The sequence below is a fragment of the Thermochaetoides thermophila genome (genome assembly GCF_000221225.1).
Source record: "Thermochaetoides thermophila DSM 1495 unplaced genomic scaffold scf7180000011822, whole genome shotgun sequence".
NCBI classification, from domain to species: domain Eukaryota; kingdom Fungi; phylum Ascomycota; class Sordariomycetes; order Sordariales; family Chaetomiaceae; genus Thermochaetoides; species Thermochaetoides thermophila.
Window position 1 is genome coordinate 2111462 of NW_006383038.1, and position 22807 is coordinate 2134268.

At 53.3% G+C, this 22807-nt stretch overlaps 9 protein-coding genes across 9 annotated transcripts in view; 5 read left to right on the forward strand and 4 right to left on the reverse strand.

Annotated features, from left to right (window-relative positions):
- Window positions 1-292: 292 nt before the first annotated feature.
- On the reverse strand, window positions 293-2600 carry CTHT_0070220 (putative transcriptional repressor protein; the record flags this gene model as incomplete). The annotated part of the gene is made up of 5 exons (XM_006697237.1): window positions 293-541; window positions 609-1079; window positions 1164-2091; window positions 2174-2255; window positions 2456-2600. The coding sequence occupies 5 exons, from the start codon at window positions 2598-2600 to the stop codon at window positions 293-295; spliced, it is 1875 nt and encodes a 624-aa protein (XP_006697300.1).
- A 4980-nt stretch (window positions 2601-7580) lies between these two features.
- Window positions 7581-8484, forward strand: CTHT_0070230 (uncharacterized protein; the record flags this gene model as incomplete). The annotated part of the gene is made up of 3 exons (XM_006697238.1): window positions 7581-7605; window positions 7714-7737; window positions 8198-8484. 3 exons carry the CDS (start codon window positions 7581-7583, stop codon window positions 8482-8484), a joined length of 336 nt encoding a protein of 111 aa, XP_006697301.1.
- Window positions 8485-9418: 934 nt separating this feature from the next.
- On the reverse strand, window positions 9419-9811 carry CTHT_0070240 (uncharacterized protein; the record flags this gene model as incomplete). The annotated part of the gene is made up of 1 exon (XM_006697239.1): window positions 9419-9811. One exon carries the CDS (start codon window positions 9809-9811, stop codon window positions 9419-9421), a length of 393 nt encoding a protein of 130 aa, XP_006697302.1.
- Window positions 9812-10545: 734 nt separating this feature from the next.
- CTHT_0070250 (putative 60S ribosomal protein) lies at window positions 10546-11300 on the forward strand (the record flags this gene model as incomplete). Its single annotated transcript, XM_006697240.1, has 5 exons — window positions 10546-10585; window positions 10660-10745; window positions 10804-10827; window positions 10913-11028; window positions 11123-11300. The coding sequence occupies 5 exons, from the start codon at window positions 10546-10548 to the stop codon at window positions 11298-11300; spliced, it is 444 nt and encodes a 147-aa protein (XP_006697303.1).
- A 1254-nt stretch (window positions 11301-12554) lies between these two features.
- Window positions 12555-13913, forward strand: CTHT_0070260 (malate dehydrogenase-like protein; the record flags this gene model as incomplete). Its single annotated transcript, XM_006697241.1, has 7 exons — window positions 12555-12567; window positions 12644-12675; window positions 12738-12848; window positions 12913-13000; window positions 13054-13516; window positions 13576-13720; window positions 13773-13913. 7 exons carry the CDS (start codon window positions 12555-12557, stop codon window positions 13911-13913), a joined length of 993 nt encoding a protein of 330 aa, XP_006697304.1.
- Window positions 13914-15374: 1461 nt separating this feature from the next.
- CTHT_0070270 (uncharacterized protein) lies at window positions 15375-16218 on the reverse strand (the record flags this gene model as incomplete). The annotated part of the gene is made up of 3 exons (XM_006697242.1): window positions 15375-15506; window positions 15568-15657; window positions 15721-16218. The coding sequence occupies 3 exons, from the start codon at window positions 16216-16218 to the stop codon at window positions 15375-15377; spliced, it is 720 nt and encodes a 239-aa protein (XP_006697305.1).
- A 1469-nt stretch (window positions 16219-17687) lies between these two features.
- CTHT_0070280 (uncharacterized protein) lies at window positions 17688-20732 on the reverse strand (the record flags this gene model as incomplete). Its single annotated transcript, XM_006697243.1, has 7 exons — window positions 17688-18099; window positions 18174-18399; window positions 18455-18554; window positions 18637-18944; window positions 19144-19701; window positions 19923-20289; window positions 20388-20732. 7 exons carry the CDS (start codon window positions 20730-20732, stop codon window positions 17688-17690), a joined length of 2316 nt encoding a protein of 771 aa, XP_006697306.1.
- Window positions 20733-21007: 275 nt separating this feature from the next.
- CTHT_0070290 (uncharacterized protein) lies at window positions 21008-21451 on the forward strand (the record flags this gene model as incomplete). Its single annotated transcript, XM_006697244.1, has 2 exons — window positions 21008-21218; window positions 21300-21451. The coding sequence occupies 2 exons, from the start codon at window positions 21008-21010 to the stop codon at window positions 21449-21451; spliced, it is 363 nt and encodes a 120-aa protein (XP_006697307.1).
- Window positions 21452-22445: 994 nt separating this feature from the next.
- The window catches only part of CTHT_0070300 (uncharacterized protein), a gene marked incomplete at both ends in the record, with an annotated part of 3211 nt that continues 2849 nt past the window's right edge, over window positions 22446-22807 (forward strand). The window contains 2 exons of the mRNA XM_006697245.1: window positions 22446-22669; window positions 22734-22778. Coding sequence (XP_006697308.1) covers window positions 22446-22669; window positions 22734-22778 — 269 coding nt within the window. The remainder of the gene's footprint in view (window positions 22670-22733; window positions 22779-22807) is intronic.

A 22807-nucleotide genomic window follows, 5' to 3' on the forward strand; every position in this document is an offset into this window, starting at 1 on the left:
TAAAAAAAGAGATCCTAGCCAGCAGAGCGTGCACATATCATATCCGACACATGACATGTATGACCATCTGCCCGGGTCCGGACCTTCTTTCCTCTCTTCTCTCTTCCGCCGCATCTCTTCACATTCGGACAAGCTTTCTTTCTCCTTCCGCTCAATCTTCCTCCCCCCTTACTAGCCACATTTCACAACACTCACCCCAACGCCATACCGTTACCCATTCCCATATCCCAACTCCAGTCCCTACCATCCAGCCATCTATGCGCATGCCAAATTCACATCCATCGGCACCCGCTTACTGCCTCCTATCCAGGCGGGTGTAGCTCCAGATGCGGGCGCGCATGTCGCCGGAGCCGGTAGCGAAGTAACCGCCGGTGGGGCTGACGACAGGCGAGGGCGCGACCGAGATGACCGAGTTCTTGTGGCCCTGCAACATAAGCTGAGTATGGCCGGTGCGCGGGTCCCAGAACTGGACGCCGCGGTCCTTAGAGCCGGAAAGAACCCACTCAGCGTCGGGGGTGAGCGCGACGGAGAGGACGAAATCCTGTGAAACAGTAGGTTAGGCTTAATCTGTTTTTTTCGAATGACAAACTGGCAACTGTGGAACGCACCCTATGACCCTCAAACGTCTTGATGCAACGACCGCCCTTGAGGGGACCCTGCTGGTTGACGCTGCGGGGAGCAGTGAGCTCCCACATCTTGATCGTCTTGTCGAGACTGCCGCTGACAAGCTCGCGGGCATTGGGCGAGAATGCGACGCTGTAGACGCTGTCCTTGTGGCCGTCCGGACCCTCAAGACGCTCGAGCAGATAGCCCATCTTGATATCCCAGACCCGGACGCTCTTATCGAGCGATCCAGCAGCGACGTACTTGGTGTCGGGCGAGATGGCGACGGTAGTAACGCCGTCCTCTATCGTAAGCGTTAGGGTGTTCATGCCGGTCTCGATATCCCACAGTCTCACGGTCCGGTCGCCGCTACCAGACGCGATGGTACGGCCGTCGCGAGCAAAGTCAAGCGAGTAGATGTCCTGGTCGTGACCCTCAAAAGTGTTCCGGATAGTCCGGGTTTGGATATCCCACACCTGCCATACGTCAGTGAAGAGTTCACTACCAACTTTTTTCTTTATTAAAAAACAAAAAAAAACATAAACAGAACTAAAACTCACCCTGATGAGCTTATCCTCGGCACCAGTAGCAAGGTACTTTCCATCAGGACTGAAGCAGACGCTCCTGATGTACAGGTCGCCGTTGTTCTCGATGCTGTCGTCTTGGAGTACACAAACCTTCTCACCGGTGGCCACATCGTAGATCTGAGCCGACCGGTTGCAGCCAGTCGCAACGTACTTGCCATCATGGCTAAAGCGCACACAGCAGACAACACTCTCGTGCTGAAGGGTGTGCACCAGCTCGACATCGAGCACGCGGGGAACGGCCTGGTTAAAGATGACCCACCAGTCATCCCGAACCTTCTTTATGTGGTTAGGAAGACGATCGGGGTCAAGCTCGCTCAGGTTGTTGCTAGCAGGAGGCGGCGGCGGCGGCGGCGGCGGCGGGCCGTGCTGCTGAGGAGGGTGCTGCTGAACCAAAGCCCGGCTGTGGTCAGGAGTCGGGTGAGTGTGGACCTGCGGGGACTGGCCGGGGCCATTGTACGGGACCGGGGTGTTGATTTGCGGGGTCGCAGGGCCGGCAGGGGGGCGACCGATGGCACGCTTGTTGCCAGGGCCCGGAGACGCGGTGCTCTGCGGGGGCTGGGAGGGGAAGCCGCCCGGCTGAGGTCCCGGAGGATACTGGCCCTGGAACTGAGGCTGCTGAGACGGCGGAGGAGGCGGGGGAGGAGGGCCCTGCATGCCCGGGGGAGCAGGAGGCATGTGAGGGGGTTGCTGTTGCTGCTGCTCCGGGTGCGGAGGAGGGGCAAGGCCGCCCTGGCCAACCTGGCCCGAGAGAATGGCGCCAATGACGCCGTTGTTGCCCGGATTACCAATTTGCGGCGGAGGGGGCTGCGGGGGACCGACGTGCTGAGGGGGGTTCATGGGGCCCGGAGGACCGCCACGGCTCTCCAGTTGGCGGCGCAACATGGCGATCTCCTCCTCGTACCTGGTGAAAGGGGGACATTGGTCAGCAATCTGGGCCTCGAACAAGACAAAAAAATAAAAACAACGCCATGGCCATGACTTACTTTTGCTTCATGGCGATCTGGGCCTGCTCCATCTGGTAGACCTTATCGCGGATCATCTGCATCTCCTGGACCTGAGCCTGGACTGTTTACATCGACTCTGTTAGCACCGATTCACCGTGATGGACGCCATCGCAGCCGGCCACGCGATGCCAAGACCCAGCTACCCGCCCATGGAGGAAGTACGCGAGGCATTTGAGCCGCACGCGTGGGATGCGAGGCGGTGGGAGCAATGCGCGATGCGCGATGCGCGCCGCGAAGAGCGAAAAGCGAAGCTGTGCTTACTTTGATGTTCAAACCCCTCGGTCTGGCGGAGGTGCTGGTCGAACTCGGCGCGAATCTGGTCGAGCAGCTCATTTAGACGAGCTGCGACGCCGCCGTTGGCCGGGGGAACGGCCCCCATGCCACGATGGGCTGGATACATCGACATTGTGTCCGGTCAGAAGCCTGGAAGGGGGGGGGGATGTCCTCCCACTGTTTGCAATTTCGAACAGAGCACGACGCGGAACGCGGAAGAGGGCTGCTTCAAAGATAAAATGTCGATGGGGGGATACGATGGAGCTACGGGGCGCTTGCTTGATGCGACGGGACGAGATCGCGATGGCGATGTGAATTTTTTTTTTCTTTATTTTGTTTTTCACGTCGACACCGTAGCCCGACGATGGTCTGCAGTTTGATGCGGTCTCCCCGCGCGTGTGCAGAAAAATTGGGAAGAGGGAACGAAAAAGTCTTGGCGAGCCTGGTGCACGACGCCCTGATAGCGATGACAACAGCGCCGCGGGAGCCGTGCGCTGTTTGCGAGGGATGCTTCGCGATCGCAGGGCGGTGGGTTGTTGGTGTTGCGATGGAAGTTGGCAAGGTGGAAAGGAAGAGGAAAGGCAGGCTCGGGACGGAAGGGGAATAGAAGGAAACAGGGCAGGTGCCAGGCGAGTCCACGGGAGCGTGGTGCAGATGGAAGAATGGAAAAGGGAAGGGGGTCCCAGGACTGCCAGTTGCCAGGTGCCAGGTGCGGTGCCAGAAGGCCAGAGTGGAAGAGTGGAGGGGGGCGGCTGGATCAAAAGTGGAAGTCAAAAGTTGGGGATGGGGACGTCCAATGTGCCAGGGCAGGCAGGGCAGGAAGGCCACACAGCCCAGGCCTTCCTCTTGTGTTGCAACTTGCGAGGGCTGCAAGGCCTGCACTGCAAGGCATGGAAGGCAACCCAATCTGAGAGCGCCCTTGACCTGGAGCCCCACGGGCAAGGTGCTGTCGCAGCGCTGCAGTGCCGCCAGTGTGCTGCTGCTGCTTCTGTTGCTGCCGCTGCCGCTGCCACCAGAAAAACAGCGGCCTTCTTACTGGCCAAGACTCAACCCCAATGGATCGTTACGCTGAAAAAAAAAAAGGTACATTGGCCGGATGTGCACGCGGCGGGCGCCACCCCAGCATCCGCCCAGCATCAAGTCACAGCGAACGGAGCTTTCATCTTGTGAGAGCCAGAGCAGGGCTCAGGGTTGCAGTGAATGCGGCGCTGGGGCAAAGAAGCTCAGGCATCTGCACGAAAGTGGACCCTAATGGGTCTCTGTGGGCCTAAGCAGGTCCCGGTCCGTGCTTCACCAGGCTGTCTCAGCGTGGCCGTTCTGGAAAGTGGAAGGGGCGTGTCGGGGCTTGGGGGGGGGGTGAGCTTGTACATTGTCTGTGGACCAGGGAGGAAGTGGGGGGAGGAAGCGGACAGGGGCCAGGGAGAGGTCCACTCTTTGGCCAGGGGAGGGGAGTGGAGCCGAGAAGGGCGTGTGCAGCAGATGGCGCAGCATCCCAGATGTGCTCTGAGGACCCGTAGCAACGCCAAAACCGCTCACGTTTTGTTTCCCGGGAGACTGCCAGAGAAAAAGTTTCCAAACGACAAGAGACATTTGCGGGTTACCATCGCCTCAGAAAAATGAAATGCCTCTTTTGCTTTTTTTTTCCCTCCCTTTTCACAGGCCGCACGTTGAACAGAAACGCTGCTGATAACGGTCCATTCGCTAATCCTGACGAGATCGTCAAAAACAATCCATCGAATTCGTCCCATCTGTTATCCTCCCATCCCGAGCGAGCTTTTCTCGGTACATCTACGCCGAGTACCCTCCGATGTAGCTTGTACCATGGAACGATCCGTGGCACGAGAGGCCGGGCTGATCTTGGCTTGCATCCCCTAACCCATGAAAATTGCCTCCCGCTTTGTCTCGCGACACCGGTTTTCTTCTCATATGCCTATGCTGCCAGAAAGAAAGATGCTACGAACCGGAGTTCTAAGCGGAATGGAACACAGAATTATCCGGTCCGTTTCTCACACCTCGGGGTGTAATATCCACAACCACTGTCCGCTTAGCCTCGACCTGGCTAGCTCGGTTGTGCGGCCTCGGCAAACCGAGCCAGCCCGTTTTCGTCTCCCCCCGCGATCGTCCACTGCCCACACACCACCTAAGGGCTCATCCGTCGACCGGCGGCCAAACGCGCTGCGTCCACCGCTCCTCCTCCAGACACCCCCAATTGGCTCCGAGCTAGCCAGCGCCTGCAGAGACAAGGCTCAGCAGCCACACCAGCTACACACGCCCCGGGTGACGCCATCACAAGTCTCGACTTGAATTATGTTAAGGAGGCGGAGACAAATCAGAGGAGTGTGTGTGGGGAAAGGGGGTTACTCCGTCAGCGAAGTTTGCTAAGTGACAACGCTTCGTTACGTGCATACCGGAGCAAGAGGACACCGACACCTTAACCCTGCTCGGGTACCCATCCAGCTGTGGGATGACGACGATGTATTGCGAGGTGCACACCCACCAGCGACACACCAATGGCGGGTGGGACCGGAGCTGATCGTGCGTTGTGTGGGTTTCTGTACCGGCACTTACACCGAGAAAGGTACATGAGAAGGAGTTGGGTAAGCATTGGTGTGAGCGAAATGAGACGGTGCGTAGCAGGAACTCTGCCGCCGTCGTACTGCTGAGTCGTGAGCTCTGTGCGACCTTGACAGGATGGCGCGGCACGCCCACTGGATACGCTCGTCGTCGACGCAGTGTACAGATTGCTCTGAGTGATGGCAATCAGGCCTACCATGTTCGTACCCGCGGTTACCCCCCCCCCTTTCACGCGGCTTGGACGTTCCATGGCAGGAAAAAAAAAAGATAGATACATTTAGCTAGGTTGCACATGCTTGTCGCGGGCTCGGGCATGAATTCCCCGCTGGCAGGGGGCTCAGTCAGCCGGCAACACACATGAAGATATATCAGCTACGAGTTATCTTGGTGTGGTATGCATACGTGGCGTGGAAGGGACAGGGCCAGAGCATTCAGCCAATCCGGTCAATATCTGGAGCGGGCAGCCTCATGGAGGTTTGCTACTTACTGTGTGTTGCTGCTGCTGCTGCTGCTGCTGCTGATGATGATGATGATGATGATGATGCTGGCAGTAAGGTTCCTGTTAGCCAGCTGTTGCACAACACTTACAGTGCATATGAGTTTTTTGACGGTTTTTAAGCTTGGTCTAGAAGCGTTCTAAGCAGCTGGCGACCATGTAGAATCAAGTGTGTAATCGTTGAGGCTCTGTCCTTTTCAGTCTGCTCACCACGGAATTCCCTTTCTGAGAGACTGTCCAAACAGGTTACCACGAGCACACCGCTTAATTGGCCTCTCGCCTTATCATGTGTGAGAGTTATCTGTCGGCTTGTGTAATGGCTTGCCCAGTTCTATCCCGAGAGACTCGTTTTACGCCAAGCGTGTTCCGGAGGTCGTCGGTCTCGTTTCGTTGGAGCGGACTCAGGACTTTCTCCAAGGCAGCGCATTGCCCCAAAGCAAAGATTATCAAACATTTCATCGAAAAAGCCATAAGTTCAACAAACTCTAGTCTTCTTCGGTAAGGCAGATATGGAACACGTCAGTCCACTGACCCTACTATATATTCTGCAGATTTACCTGAATATTCAAGACCTAATGAAAATTAAAATGATAGTACATCAATAAAAATACATTTTATTTTCCAGCGTGATTAGCAATCCTCAATATCCTCAATTCTCGTCGCCTCTCTGCAAGATACGATCGATCAATCTTGAAAATGGGTGGGGGGGAGGACTTGAGTTGCTGGCTGCGGGCCCGTCGTCGCTGGGCCAGGCCCTCAGTCTAACTCTTTGCCTAGCCGAAGCCCACCAACAACTTGGAGCCGAGTCGGCAAGCGGGGCAAACGGCCCGAGAATTACGTTGCCGAAGGTCAGGGGCATTCACCGATATCTCGCCGTGATAGGACTGTGCGTCACCGGAGAGACGGTATATGTTCGCTTGCTTACCTAATTAACCCCCTACTGTCAACACCGCGTGCTAAAAAAGACACGGCTTGACAATTCACTTATTTGTAAAAAAGGTATTTACAGTACCTATTTCAGCTGCGCGTACAAGTCGCAATGTGAACGGAGGGCAGAGAAATTTTACCAACTGAGTGTTTTGCTCAAGTGGCGGGATGGCTGAGGCTCAGGGGGTAGTCAGATCCACGAAGTGTTTTGCCCTTCAGAGATTGCTAGCCCAATGCCGGTGAGATTTGCAAAGAAGTCAAGTATGTAAGACTATATAGACCCTTTCTTTTGATGAGCACCTTGACGACGTGGTCGGTCAAACTAACCAAAAGTCTTTACCGGAGTAATCAACTAAGTGTTCTACAAGAGACACTGTGATCATGTTGTGAAAAAAAAAAGGAAAAGAAAAAAAAAGCACATCACCCTGAGGGGCATCTCAATTCTCACGCTTGACGCGAGATACATGTGTTTCTATACTCTATCTTGTCGTCTCAATTTATCCCTACGATGAGTTTTCAGGAGACATCAAACGATGTGTTTTCGCACTTGCGACACTTGGGCTACCATACGTGTCTCAACTAAACCTAGCCATTACTCATTACAGTTAAACCCTATGGGATTATTGTGTGTGTATGTGTAGTGCCAGTGGAACAAGTTCAGTTTAAGCAGCCGCTGGCCGAACAGAGATACAGACTTCATAACGTAGTGTTGTAAGCAGTGAGGCGCTTTGGAGTGAAGTGGTGTCGCTCACGTGCTTTAGCTGCCAGGATTCCACGACATCAAATCCTCGACATTGTTTGGATCCAGAATTCTTTTATGTTACTGAGTATTTGAGCTTTGTCAGCATGCTCAGTGTTGGATCTCATGTGTGTCTATCTGAGTCTGATGCCCAAGCCTTATCATTGGAACCTGCTTGTTTATGGGAGCTGGAGTCTCTTGCCAGGCCGAGCCTCATGGTTCACAGAGACCACGGCCTAATTAGAGCATTCCGTCTCCTTAGCATGTAAACGTCAATCAGTGGGCGATTTTGTCTGAACAGAGACGTGAGGATACTTCAGTTTTCTGCTGACCTCTAGTTTTCATCTGATCAGCATACTCCCAAAACACGCATCCACATGTACCTACACATCAACGAAGAACGTAACTCGGATCAGCTGGTTGACAATAAACGCGTCTTGTCCTAATCTCAAGATAATGACGCTGATTTTGCAGGGCCGTTTTTAAAACTTGCGTACTGACTATTCAAAGCTACGGCAGCGATCACTGCAAGAAGTGAGTATACATAACGCTGATTTCATCCCTGACGTAGTGTCGTTCAAAGACACAGTAACCTCAGCTAACGTTACTGTCATGAAGATTTCCCCTGGGAGCTATCCATCCTACGACAACAAGACACTGCTTCATACACCAGCAGGAATGACAGCACAGATCGAAACATTGCAAGATAGGTAGCTCTCAGACCTTTGGACATGAAATCCATCCTGACAGCCAAATATGCGTCCTGTGAACTGTAGATCACCCATGACAACAACATGTGAAAATCGTGATTGCAACTTGGGACGTGACTTATGCGAAAAAATAATTTCATTTAGCCCATTCCGGCCCAGATTTCTTCTTTCCCAACTCCGAGAGCATCCTCTACTTTCTTTCTTTTTCCTAAAAAAGTACATATATATATATATATATATATATATATATATATAAACATATTCATCATGCCTTTCCCCGCCAGCCATCGGCTACTGGCACTTCCCGGACACCCAGCGGACGGTGCCCAACGAGGAGAGAAGTAGCCTACGGGAAGACTACGTCCGCGGCTACTCCTACATGACCATGGCGGACTGGGACACGCCGGATATGCCCATGCGAATCCCGCGCGAACCCCCGACCAAGCCGCCCGGCGAAGAGTCGGTGGTCTGGAAGTTCGCGTTGGTCATGGCCACTGCCGTCGCCGGCGCCGTGGCCGTCCTGAGCCTGGCTGTGTTTTTCCTCATTGGGCGTCGGACCGGCCGCGGGTGAAATGTCTGCAGAGGGGCGGGGTGAATTTCTACGTCTTATTCTTCGGATCGAAGGGGTTGAGTGAGACCGGGCTTGTTATGTGAGATTGATTCAGGTTTGGGTATGAAGTGACGCTGAAGATAATGACTAGTTCAGCTTGTTGCCGCGGAGATCATTTCGTCCCTAGATATGGTCCCAACAGTGGACGAGAGGACCTGAAGCACAAAGGGCAACTTGGACAAGAGCCGAGACATCAATTAATACCGAACCCTTATGGGATGAGGCATGGTTGAATGCAGACATCGGCGAGTCCAGCCTCTTAAGCAGTACATGATGAGGGGTCTGACAGCATCAAAGTACCCTGACATCGTCAGTTCGGCAAGGTCATTGGATTCTAGCTGGATGACAAATATGTCGAAGAGGGGGCATTGGACAATGTGCTAAGCGTGCGGTCTTGTATGAGACAGCGGCTACGTTGATGTAAGTTGCCTCTCTTTTGAAAGCTTGCCGGAACCTCGTACTCAATCGAGGGTTTATCGGCAACAAAATGAGACAATAAAATCACAACTTGTCTGGCATCATAGTTGGGGTATAACTTTGAGACCTGTGAGATGTGCCAGAATCACTCAGGGACTCACAAGCATGGGCCTTTCACCAGCGTCCATACTCCGACTCAAACCTCAGTAACTTCCCCTGAACGCCTTGCCACAGCCCCAAATAAATGAGAGTGACGCAAAAGGAAAAGAAAACCACGACAGCGCTATGTACATAGGAAAGAGCAATGTTCCAAAAGAGTGGAAGGACAGGACAGCAGACCAGATCAGCCCAACCAACACACCTTCAAACAAACAAACAAACAAACAAACAAAAAACAGACAAAAGGCCAAGCATGAGAACACAAATTCCCTTCCTTTGATTTAAACACTTCCCCATCCCCTCTATGAAAGCCTTTCCTTCATGAAAAGCTGACGAACTTAGGATCCCTCGGCCTGCCGTCGGCACCAATTCCAGCAGCCGCAAACCGCTGCTCCATGTACACCCTGCGCGCCTCATCAAAGTTAAGCCGGCGCCGCTTCATGATCCTGAGGATCTCGCGCTTTGCCTTGTCGTCGAGGCCAGCGCGCCCATCGCCGTCTGCCACATTGCCTGCCAGGTCGAAATTGGCTGACGACAGACCAGACTCGATATCGCCCTCGAACGAGTTGGGCAGGTTGGTGTAGAAGTAATCGGTGCCAAAGGGCAGGTAGCTGAAGAGGTTCTGGACGGATGGCAGCCAGTACGAGCGGGTCAGGAAGAGAGCTGTGCCCGAGAGGAGGGTTGTTGCGATTAGCGCGTAGAGGAGGTACATCTTGCTCGTTGGTTTCGGTGACGAATGATTTGTTTAAGGAGCTTAAAGGATATCGGCGCGTGGGTAGAAAAGCTTTCAGAGAAGTATCTTGAAGTAAGGGTTACTGAAGTTGACGACGTGAATCACGAGGCTGTCGGGCGCAGACAAAGATGTGGGTGGTTCGGGGGCAATATCAAGGCAACTCGGAGGCCTCGGAAGCGTCGCAGATCAGATGCTCGAGAAGGCGAAAAAAAAAACCCGAAGCGGAAGAAAACAGAGATGGAAAAGAAAGAAAATCAAGCGAACGAAGGAGAGTTGTTATGCAGCGTTGGAGAGCATTCCTTGGGCTCTAAACAAGAAGCCCCGATGGTTGTCGCGGGACCATGGATTTCAAGGAGACAAAAGCTGAGGTGAGACTTGAAGCGACAGCTCCCAGGCCTCAAAGTTCAGCGAGTGATCGTCGCCCGGCCCTGCAAACCACATGACGAAAGTCGGAGCTCACTGACCCCACCAGGCTGTGCACGAGCCAAGTCTGCCAAGGCCCCAAGGGCAAGGGGTACGTATTATGCTTAGTCAGCGATGTTTTGTTTGATGGGGTGTGGCGCTAACCCCAAAGAAGCAGATTACGCGAGCCCACAGCAGGGCCCTGGGGTCGCCAAAATTCAAGGTGAGGATCTGAAATTCAAGATCACGAAAATCTGCAGCCGACTTCGACCCTGAGAACGCCTCGTTGCCCAACGTCTACGCCGTCAAAAATGTCCAACGTTTCCGCTGATCTCATCTGGGAGGTGTCCCGTATGTACTATCCGGCTCAGAATGCGATAATGCGAGATTTGGCCGGGTTCTGACGGATTATTCCTGATCTACAGGCAACTACAACAGCTTCCTCGTGAAGCAGCGGACCGGCACCTTCTCCCGCGATGCCCTCAACCTGACCAACCAGCACTCGCGCAAGGTACGGAGGAAAAGTTTAGACTTGGGAGTTTTCGGGCTATGCTAACTCTGGGGAACAGCATGCTGGCTTCGTCAACGACAAGGTACGATGATACAACCACGGACAGATCCGATCCGAGCGGCCCCCACGAGGCAGGAATTGGGAGTTAACAAGACAAATGTATACAGGCCCTCGGCATCGTTCCTGCTGAGAAGGGCGTCAAGGTGATCGCCAAGAAGGTTAAGGCTGCCAACAAGCCTGCCTCCAGCCTCTACACTGTCACCTACAAGTCGACTGCTCGCAAGTATGGGAGAAACCCCCTCCCCCTTCCTCTTTTTTTTTTTCGACACTGGTCAGGAAAGGACAGCACGGGGTGCTGACATATTGACTCTCAACAGGGCCTACAAGGCTATCGCCAGCCAGGCTGCTAAGCACGGCTACCGCGCCGACCTCCGCCAGGCTGCTGTTGCCCGCGCCAGCGCCATCCTCCGCTCTCAAAGGCCCGTCAAGCCCGAGCCCCCTAAGAAGCTCCGTGGTGCGGCTGCCCGCCGTGCCGCTGCTGCTGGCAAGCAGTAAGGGGTGAGCGACGCGGAGAAGGGGTTGGGGAAGCCTGAATATGTATCCCTGTATCGAGACCGCAGTCCCCTGCCAGACGGCGCAGAACAGACGACAGAATGCAGGGCGATAAGGACAGGAACGGGTTTGTGTCAGCATTGCTTTTGCATTCGGGATGGGCCACGGCGTTTGATACCGGTTTTCCAAAACAAGGACGGACATCCAATCATCACTCCATCATCAAAAGCGGGTCATTGTGCAGGCCAGGGCCAGGGGATGGAACTGCGGCAGAATACATATACATACCCTAATCAGGGGGGGGCGTGTGCAACGCTCTTCGTGCCAAGTCTTTGCTGCGCGCTCGTGGACTTTTGTGTGCTTTATGGTGTGTGTGATGACATTTGGATTTGCGGGAAAAAACCAATTTGTGTTGGAATGCCATCGAATTGTCCAGCGGTCAGTCAGCGCTCCAGTCAAAGTGGCTACTAGCGGTGCCCGGCGGGCTGCGTCGGATGTAGAAACATGGCGGAGTCCCGATCTTGCCCGATTTGCCAGGCCGAGGAACCGGGCCTCGGATTGCACATGTTTGACGCGGAAACATGGGGCATTTCTCGGGTATGGCTAAGGGGGCTGAGGGGAAGGGCGGCGAAGGGGTCGATGATGGCGCCCAAAAATCGTAGAAAACGTTCTTAGAGGACCCAATTCTCGGACGCAGTATCGCTCGCATGAAGTTAGGCTAAGAAAACCGGCAACCGGGGCGGCTACCCGCCGTTTTTCACCTCCAAAACGCTGTCATGGCTCGTTTGTTATGTAATTGAGCCGGTTGTCCCTGGAACCGCTGCAACGCGGGCGGAAGCAATGCGGGGCGGAGCTTTCCCTGAGGTGCCGCTGGAGGGCCACTGGGCGCCCCCTCTTGGTTCGTCACTTCTGGCGACAGACAGGCAAAACAACGGCCCAGACAGGCTGGCAGGGGGGCCAGAAGGACCCCACGATGCATGACCCCGCCAAACTGTACTTAAGCTGCCAAGCTGCTCTCGGCTTGCGAGCACCTCATTTCATATCTTCCCCCCAACAACAGGCATTTCATCACTTGCGTGCCATTGTGCTGGTTTCTGCCACTTTCGCCTCCAGGTAGCTCTCTCTCCGCCGTGTTTTCTACCATTGTTCTCACCAATTGGGTCTTTGCTCTGAGCTCATCGCTAACTCGAGGCTACCCCGCGCATTCAGACTACCCCTCCTTCCAAGTTCGACCGTTCATCTCACCATTTAAGCAAAATGGTCAAGGCCGGTAAGCAACGCCAAAGGATCCCGTGTCACGAGCCCTGCGCGATTTTAGAAAAAAAGCGGACCTAACTTTGCGACAGTCGTTGCTGGTGCTGCTGGTGGCATTGGCCAGGTAGGTCTCTTCAGAGGGACAATATCAGCGCTTTGATAATAGTGGCTAACGGACTTTGACAGCCCCTCTCTCTGCTCCTGAAGCTCTCGCCCCTCGTTGACGAGCTCTCTCTCTACGATGTCGTCAACACCCCCGGTGTCGCGGCCGATCTGTCTCACATCTCGTCCAACGCGGTAAGCGGCAGATTGTGTTGAGTTGGCTGAAATTGAAAAAGTCTGATAGGCTGACACATTGCAGAAAGTGAGCGGCTTCCTGCCCCCCAACGAGGGCGCCAAGGCTGCCTTCAAGGATGCCGACATCATCATCATCCCCGCCGGCGTTCCCCGTATGTGGTCCTGCCCTCTCTACAGGTGAAGTCGCAAAGCTGACAGTTTCTAGGCAAGCCTGGCATGACCCGTGACGACCTGTTCAACATCAACGCCGGCATCGTCAAGGGCCTGATCGAGGTCGCTGCTGAGGTCGCCCCCAAGGCCTTCATCCTGGTCATTTCCAACCCCGTCAACTCGACTGTCCCCATCTCGGCCGAGGTTCTGAAGGGCAAGGGAGTCTTCGACCCTCGCCGTCTCTTCGGTGTCACCACCCTCGACATTGTCCGCGCCGAGACCTTCGTCGCTGAGATTGTTGGCAAGAGCAACCCTCAGGAGCTCACCGTCCCCGTCGTCGGTGGCCACTCCGGCGAGACCATTGTTCCTCTCTTCAGCAAGGTCACTCCGGCCGTCACCATTCCTGATGACAAGTACGATGCTCTCGTCAACCGCGTCCAGTTCGGTGGTGATGAGGTCGTCAAGGCTAAGGACGGCGCTGGCTCCGCTACTCTGTCCATGGCCTATGCTGGCTACCGGTAGGTCTACTTAAAAAAAAAACGGTTTGGTTGGTCGTAGCTCTGCTGACAGTTCCCAGCTTTGCCGAGAAGCTTCTCAAGGCCGCCAAGGGCGCCAAGGGCCTTGTTGAGCCCAGCTACGTCTACCTGCCTGGCATTCCGGGCGGCGAGGAGATTGCTAAGAAGACCGGCGTTGAGTTCTTCTCTGTTCCCATTGAGCTTGGCGTACGTCCCTTTGGAACTTCACATAGCATAGGCACTCGCTAACACATCTCAGCCCAACGGTGCTGAGAAGGCCATCGACATCCTGGGTGACCTCACCGACAAGGAGAAGGCGCTGCTCGAAACTGCTATCAAGGGTCTGAAGGGCAACATTCAGAAGGGCGTTGACTTCGTCCACAGCCCCCCTCAGAAGTAAATATTTCACCCCTTTCCCCTTTTCTTTTTCGTTTTCTTTTTGCCTTGTGTCGTTACATGGCAGGCGTGCTTGTCTTGGCTTGGTTCGGCTCGGCTAGAGGGATGGTCTTGCTGGAAGGGCAGTCGTAGTCCCCGTTTGCCACCGCAGCCGGTAGAGCAAAAAAAAATAAACAAACTTTCCGCACGTTTCTTTTTTGTCCTAGTTTTCCCAGCGTTTTTTCGGGGGATTAGAGGCTGATTTGGTTTTCTCCTTTTGGATCTAGGTTGTAAAGGAGGATGAATGAGTGGTCGAGAACTGTGTCGGTCTAGGGAACCGTCGCCTGGTCCCATTGAATGAATGGATCTAGCCAGATAACTGGTTACCTCGACCATCAAGGTTCCCCATTTCCCAGCTAAGATTTCAGCTCCGGATTGGGGCTTTCTCCATCACCGATGCGGTCCGGGCTGCATAATTCAATGCCTGGGTCGGCAATCCTTCGGGTTCTGCCGGCGACGCATGGTAATCACTTGAGCCAAGAGACGTTCGTTAGATAGCTTTAAGCGGATACGTGCCCTACCCTTGATGGCTCTATTCGCATGACGATGAGGTTATGGAATTTGCTTGATTGATTGGGATGGATGGGGTAGATACTTTTTAATAGAATTACGTTGAAATGTGTGTGAAGTTCCGCAGGTGTCCTTGTATGGTGTGGTTTTGGTGATGGTCAGGTACATTGGGGGGATGGGATTGGGGCGGTGGTGCTCCATCTAGCCGGCTGGAAAGGTCCGGGATGCATGCATGATCGAGGTACGTTAGTTCGGAGGTTTGGAGTGTATCCACATGTAGGTGAGGTCATTATGCATATTAGATTCTACCTTGGTTGTCCGTTAACACGGCTGCCATCTATCACGCCGAGCCTACTGGCTTTGTGTCCCGTAATAATAACCCTTTACCCCTCACAATTCCTTATAATGGTTCTATCATCATGGACATGTATGCATCTTCCCAAGTTTAGCCCCCGACGTCTGCGTGTAGCCCGGATGTGTTCATGTACCTATGTTTGTTCTAGAAGGCAAGGAGAAACATTCCCAACCGTAGGACATAAGCAGACGCTTCCGTGCCCATCTTGTGCAGACAACGTTGAGTTTGAGGACAACCCCCCGGCCGCAAAACGTGCTAAGAGCCTGTGTACCCTCAAAAACAGAGAGCTCACAGGGATGATTCACAAGAGAGCCTCCCTCTCTTAGGATGACGGGTATTAGGTTGGGGGCAAATTGGTCGGGCGGGGCTTGACTTTTCTTGTCTTTTCTTTTTCTTTCGGTTTACTCTCTCCATAACCGAGCTCTTCACTCTTTTTTTTTTTTCCCACCCTAACCACTACGAGATCATGGCTGGGTGAAAGACGGAGCTTGATATTACTTAGCCCGAGAGTGAAGAAGGAGGAGAAGAAGAAAAAGAAAAAGAAGAAGGAGGGGAAAGGATTTATGTCTTAGGCGGCACGATCTTGATCTGGAACACGGCTGTAGGTAGCTCGTTCGTCTCAGCCTGCACTGTCGCTGTGATGCCCATTGCCGCCAGCGCGCCGCGTACGATGCCGCAGGGGAACCAGAGGAACTATAGCAGTTTGTGTGAGGGATATGAGAATGTGAGTAGAAAGGACGAAGGAATAACATACCGGCTGAGCCCTCATAACCGCCTGACTGCTCACCTCGGCGCTCATCCTGGCAAACGGCCGGAAGGAGTTATCCGTCAGGACATACACTCCCTGTAATGCCATTCCCTCATTAGCAATCACTCCTGTTCCCCGTCCCGGAGATAAAGAACCTACCCGATGATTCGTCTTCAAATTATCCACCTGCTTCCTGAACACCAGCGTCCACAGATCCTTACACAAGAACTTAATCACATCCAGCGTGTCATTAAACCGTGGCCTGTCCTTCGAAAATCGCTCCACCAGCCCCTGCCCAACCCTATACCCAATCCTCTCCAGCCGCCAAAAGACTGCCTCCCTCTCTTCTTCCTCGTCCATTACGCTCCCGGGAGCACCGGGCTCGTTTTCCAGGGCGTGGAAGTCACGCTCTATTCTCCAACCCCCATTCTTCACCTCCCCCTCTACCCCATTGCCGGGGATTGGTGTGGGATTAGAAGACGTGTTGGAGGAAGAGGAGAGCTCCTTCTCGCGCGCGGCTTGTTCCAAGTCGTTTGTGACGCGATACGCCATGGGGACGAGCTCGATGAGGAGGAAATCGAGACAGGAAGCGGAGAGGAAGCGGGCAGAGGGGTCGGAGGAGTTGTAAGGGGGCATGACGGGGTCGAAGGTGGACATCGTTGCCTTTTTATTTTTGCCTGTTCAGTGGGATTATGAGAGTATTTGGCAGTTGATAGGAAGGATGAGGTTAAAATCGCAGGGGTCGGGTGAGAAATGTGGCAATGGTTGATCCGGCTAAGAGGAAACGCTGAGCTTCTAAAGACGGCCGGCCTTGTGTGTGTGATAGGCGGTCTTTTCGGTCGCGAACAGCCAGAGGTCTGGAATAGAGGATCGTAGGCTGCCGTTATGCAGGCGGTAGCAGAGGAAACTGGAAAGCTCGAGCTAGACGTCAAGCTCGCTCGCAGGACGACGGTCGAGGGCCGAGGGGGGGGGGCGGTCTATTCGAGGAGCTTTATGTGGGAAGAGCTCAGCAATGTGTTCTGATTCAACCCTACAGTGTCGGTTTGATTTGCAAAACCTACGCTGTAAAGAGTCGGGCTCTGCTCAGGAGACAGGTTCAGCGAGCAGACTGGCGGGAGGTGAACGACGTTTGTTGGCTGGTCTTCGTCTCCGCTGCGTATGACGTTGATTGAAGGCCAGGGTCAGGGTCAACGGCACGCCAAGAGATGGGATGAACCAACTTATGCATATATCCAGTATATGCGATTAGGCAATATCAGGAGTTGGAACATCACCTCAACCCGGGCCCAGTACCACACAGCCTTGGTTGTCGGCAGTATAGGGCAGAAAACACACACATCCGCGAGCTACAAAATCCATGAATGAATGGTATCTCTCATTCCATTCGAGTAGATCCAGAGACCAGACCAGTTAGCAGCAAACGAACCATCCCATGCGTCCCTTAAGCCAGGAACAGCAAACAAAAGCTTTAACTAAGTAATAGAAGCTACGAGAGCAAAACGAGCAATGAACCCTGAATACGACTTTCTGGTATGCGCCGTTGGTCGAGTCAAAACCCCGAAGCAAGCAAACCATCTAGCCGTAACGAATCCATTCTGCCAATCGAGTTGAAGAATCAGTTGCCTTCCCTGTGTTCTTCCGTTTCCCACCCGCTTGCTAAATCCCTCCTACTATCAGGCCCCTATATGGGTAGGCCAATCCTGATTAAAAACATCATACAGCGAAGAATTGTGACAAAAAAAAGGGGGAAAAAAAAGAGGAAAAACTAATGAGGTAAACCCCCCAAACGCCAGTCCATGCCGCCCGTCTTGGAGTATGTAGAAAGCAGAAAAGTTGAAAAAGCTTTCTTTGTTTTTACCGGGATGAACCACGGCAAAAAAAAAAAGCAGATAAAAAGAATTGTACACAAACATAATATCAAACGAAGAAACTGCAAAGCAGGTTCCGGTATACCGCCATCATCTTCATCATTTCTCTTCTCCTCACCGCAGCTTAGGCAAAGGCGAAGACCCTTTCTGACTCCCAGAGGCCTTCCTCGCCCTAGCAGGCGACGACGAAGTCCCCTCTTTCTGCTTCCCGACCTTGCTGGTCGCAGACCCAGGCGCCTTCGCAGCGGACGCATTCCCCTAGTACGCGCCGCCCGAGCACCCAGTCCCATAATTTGCCCTCTTCACCGGGCGCGGCGGCTCGTCGTCATCCGACAGCGTCAGATCAATAACTTCTGGCGGCGGCCGTTTGTTGGATGACCGCGGAGCCGGTGTGGCCGCGGAAGCGACGCTCGGCGGCGTGGCCATGAGCGGAGTGGCGGATGAGGAGAGCGGGGCGGCAGAGGGGGTTGCTGTGCTGCGGCTGGGGCCGCTGACGACTTTACTGATTTCGACGACATCATCATCGTCGACGGAGTAGCTGGCTGTCGGTTGTGGACGGCGCGGGGTGGAGGCGGCGCGCGGGGCGTCGGGCTGGTGCCATTGGCCGTCTGGCTCGATAGTCACTTGCTCGGCGGATTCGGGGGTTTTGAGGAGGATTTCTTGGACGTATCTGCGGGCGTTAGCTTTTTTTTTTTTTTTTTTTTTTTTTTTTTTGTCGAGCTTGGAGCTGATGTCAAGGCTTACTCGTCGACAGCCAGCTGCTCGTATGGCGCCGGCTTGTTGCAGACAGGGCAGAGCCATTGCGGGCCCTGCTCCTGTAGTTGGAGATAGGATGTAGCGTCGAAGCATTGGATGTGGCTGCAGCCGATGCCGCGGACCGGCTTTTTGAGTCTCATGTAAGAAAGAGGGCACTTTAAGCTCAAGTTCTGAGCCATAGCCACCACATCGGGATCGCTGGCCTTTTTTGTGACTGCAACCGTTAATGCCGTTTACGAAACCATACAAGCAGACAGGACGAAACATACTCTCTGCGACGACCGAGTCTTTTCGGATTTTGTTCCGAATCTTATCGACCAGGGTCTCAATCGACATCGTCTTACAGACGATCAAGTTGACGTAGAACTTCTGCATCCCTGTGTCAGCCTTCCTCGATCTAATAGCTCTGCCACGCTGTGCCTCTCCGGGTCTCGTGGCGACTGCGTTTTACCTTTTGCGTCAAGGCGTAAGTAATTTCGATGTTGTTTTGGTAGTGGGGCTTCAGCCGCAGCGCATCCGTGATGTCCACAGGTCTAGTAGACCCGGGCTTATTCTTCAGGCCGCGGAGGTTTGCTTTGATTTCACCACCATTGACTTTGAGCTCACACTGGTAGGGAAATGCGACATCTTGGACACCAGTGTTGCCCCCAGCGCAAAAGACCATCAGCCTCATGGAGTGGTCGTTGACACACAACTGAAGCGCCGGGTGATCTTGCACCTTAATTGGGATCACCTTCGTATTCTTATGAGAAGTCATGACTTTTTTTGATTGGAGTTAGCTAGATCAAAAGACAACTACTCCTGAGGGAGTTGGGGAATAAAAAGGCAAACGACTTGCAAAAAAAAATAAATAAATAAATAAATAAAAATGAAAAAAATGAAAACAATGAAAACAAAACGAAAAATGACAAATGAAAAAAAATAAAAAAAAATAAAAGGCTGTTGGGGGACGACGTACTCTCTAGAGTCCTGACCTCTCCAACCTGGTACAGCGGTTCATAGAAAGGGCTAGGTTTGTAGGTGATAGTTGGTGCTATATAGCCACCAGCTGGCCGCGAGCGACTAGCTGCGGTGCCCATGGTGTGGTAAGGGACAGTTTGAGGGTTAGCTGGTCTTGGAAGGGAGGTTGGTGTCGTTGGAGCGTAGGGCGCAGGGGGATAACCAGGCAAGGCATAATGGGACTGCCTCGAAGTAGGTGGTGGGTAGTAAGTCGCTGACGGTTGAGGTTGTGAGGGGAGACTTAGAGTATGCGCTGGCGAGAGTGACGTAGTATGTGACTGAGGTTGGGGGTAGGACTGAGGTTGATGAGTTGGATGCGCTTGGTGCGCTGACGGTTGGGCCGAACTAGAAGATTGCATCTGAGCGTGCGACTGGGACCTGGTTTGGCTTGTAGATTGCGGCTGCGACTGGGCCGAGGAAACCAGGTGGTGGGTATGAATGGGCGCCCTTTGGATGATGCTCTCCCTGACTTCCTTCAGGCGCTGCCAGTCGTTTTCGGCGCTGCACGAGTTGATATCTTTCCCAGGGCGGTCAGCCATGGCGTGCTGGAATGGTATGTATGGTAATTTCACATTGAGGGAGAAGAATAATGAGAGGGTTAGGGTGCGAGGAAATAAAGCGAGAGAGAGATATATGAGGAGTGAGTGAGAGCGAGTAAGAGCTGAAGAAGGCGGGAAAGGAAACAAGAAGTCCAGTGAGAGAGATTGAGAAATAAGAACGCATGCCATCATCACTTACGGGCAATGATGCGGCGCTGGAGGTCACTCTTGTTGCCGGTCTTGGGCAGACCATTCATAGTACAGATGGCCTGGAGCGCAGTCTTTGAGATGGCCGGGATCTGGATGGTCCGGATGAGGCTCTGCACCTCAGCAGAGCGGTCGCTCATTCTGGTCGCCCACTTTTTGTCGGAGCCTGCGCTGGGGGGGCCCCGCTGAAGATGTTTCGTCGAAGAAGGAGCGTGAAGCAGAGACTGCCGGATGCTTGACGAATCAAGGGTCACAGATGATGACAAGTGACGATGGGTGACGGGTATCAGCTTCCTGATGAGAGGAGTCGCTGGAGTCCCGATCCTGCGGGCAAGCGGTGCCGAATGTTGCTGCTTGGGCTGCCAAGCACAAGATAAGAAGACGGTGACGGTGTATCGTTTTATCGAATCCTATTCAAAACAAAACAATATCGGCAGGTTTCGCAGGAGTCCCTCACTCGTCTGAGGATGAGCTGACCCTTGGGTAATGGTGTCGCGACGTAAGCAAATGACTGCTTCGTGGCGCCTTTGGTCAGCGTGATTCCAGCGATTGCAGTCACGTGCCCTCTCAGGCGGATATACTTCTGATGTAAAGGTGAGGGGGACTGATACGCCGAGGAGCCAGCAACAGGACGTTGACGGTGCTGGCCTTCTCCCTGGGCTATGGCGCGAGCACAATGCTGTTCTTCAATGAGGTCGGCGCTGCTGCTGCCGAACAAAAAGGCGGCGTTCTCTGGCAGAAAACGAGTGCGCCAATCCAATCCATGCTGGCAGCTGCCTTGCAACGTGGGGCGGCGGTACATGCGGTTGCAACTGGGGCTGCGAGTGTGGGGTACCGAGGAAGTCCCAGTACCTAAAATTTTTTGGACGATAAGCGCTAGTAGTTTGTACTGGTACGTTATTGTATCTCACCAGCTGTGCACAAGGGGCCGTCGCGCTGGTATTGAAGGGAGGTCCAAAAAATTCGCTTTCACTTGATGCTTTTAACCGTGACCCTCTATCTCAACCACACTTCACACCAGACACTTTCACAGATAACCCCTGCTTTTCCTTTCAGTCAACGAAAGAGTCGCAAAAAATGGCCAAGAGCGCGAGAGCGAGCAGGATCAAGGAGAACCACCAGCGGTTCAAGAAGAATATTGCTGGTCCAGTTGAGGCAGCGCGTCTGGAGCGTCTTTCAGCCAAGTTGATGGCTATTGCCCAGGCACCCAAGCCAGATATTGAGATGAAGGAGGAGAGTGAGGCTACTGCTGAGCAGCCCAAGGAGAGCACTCAGACCAAAGATGACAGTAAGTTTACGACTGAGCTTAGATTGTGATTTTCTTTTTTTTTCTATTTTCTTTTCTTTTCGGATCGCTGACATGAAGCAGCTGCCATGGATGTTGATGGCGCTAAGCCCACTCTCTCTGGTGTTAAGAGTGGCAAGTCCATCGGGAGGAAGGACAGCAGGAAGAGGAGAGGCAAGAAGTCTTCGATTGTATTCCCGATGAAGGGTCCCAAGAGGAACAACCTCAAGAAATGAGGGGGGCTTTCTGCTCAAACCTATTTGAAATCACGATAAACACCAAGAGCTTTCAGTCTCAATCTAGGACTGGGGCGAAAGTCTAATTGTCCATTCATGAGCATGTTTCTAATGGCATGCTGGAGGAAAGCTTCAAACCGAATCTCTTGGAGACAGTCTTAAAGATTTGGGGGGGGGGTAAAGTAGGAGGGCATGAAGCATCCCATCAGAGGGGCTCCGACCCCCAGAGAAAGCTGGCCAAAATGGAACACGGAATGTAAAGAAGAAGGGGGGGGGCAGAATTTGGTACTGGGAGGTAACATTTCTGGGTTGCAAAAAAATCGGCGTTCAGGGGATCTGTTGTTTTTTAATATATATATATATATAACAACTCGAGGTTATCTCACGAGGCATCTTAAACCATACCTGACGCGCAGCAAATTTTACGTTGTCCCTCGATACAATACAATGCCAAGTCGTAAGTAATATTACCGCTGGCCGTCACGAAATGGCAGGTCGGGAGCTGCCGATGTAGGCGCGTGGTTGATGGAGCCTGCGCCAAGCCATGGGGCTCCGTCCTCTGCAGGGGCCTTGCTCTTGGCGTGAATCCGTCTTGGTTCTGCCAATCGCCTTTGCACAAGCGCTTCTCATCGACCCCATTCTCGAGACCAGGAAGAGCAGCCAAGTCGCAAGTCAAGCGAGGGTCGAGGATGGGGGGACTCTCGATAATAGCACCATAGCACCATTCTTAACACCAGCCTGATACGTACAGTCAGCTCCTGCTGTTTCGATCAATTGCGATATTCTGACTTTTTGTTTTGTTTGTGTATAACGGGCATCGTTTTCCCCTAAACCCTTATTGTCTCTCCGGATTTTCTGTCCTTTTTCCTTTCATATTCACCTTGGGTTAATCTTACTTCTTACTCTCATTTTCACACCCCATACATACATTGTCTCACGGTCTCACTTTTCCTCTCTTTCTCCTCCTTCAACTTCTTACTTCCCTACTTTACCCATGTCGTCGCGTCAAACCCGGCGCGATGGCGTCTGGGGCTCTATCCTGCTGGTAGCTGCCAACCTCGTGATTCCCGCGGCCATCCTCATCTTCGCTACCGGCTTCTTCCCCTATAAGCCGCTGTTACCCGGTTTGGCCAGTTTTGATGCCGTTACCGAGTATGGCGAGCCACCGGCAGCCCCATTCGACAAGCTGGTCTTGATGGTGATTGATGCTCTACGCAGGTACTTGAGTCTTGACTCTCTACTCATCCTGACCCGTGAGTCATGATGCTGATCCTGGGTAAAGTGACTTTGTCTATACAGCCAACAGTGGCTTCCAATTCACCCAATCGTAAGCTTTTCCTCATTCTCTCTCTCTCT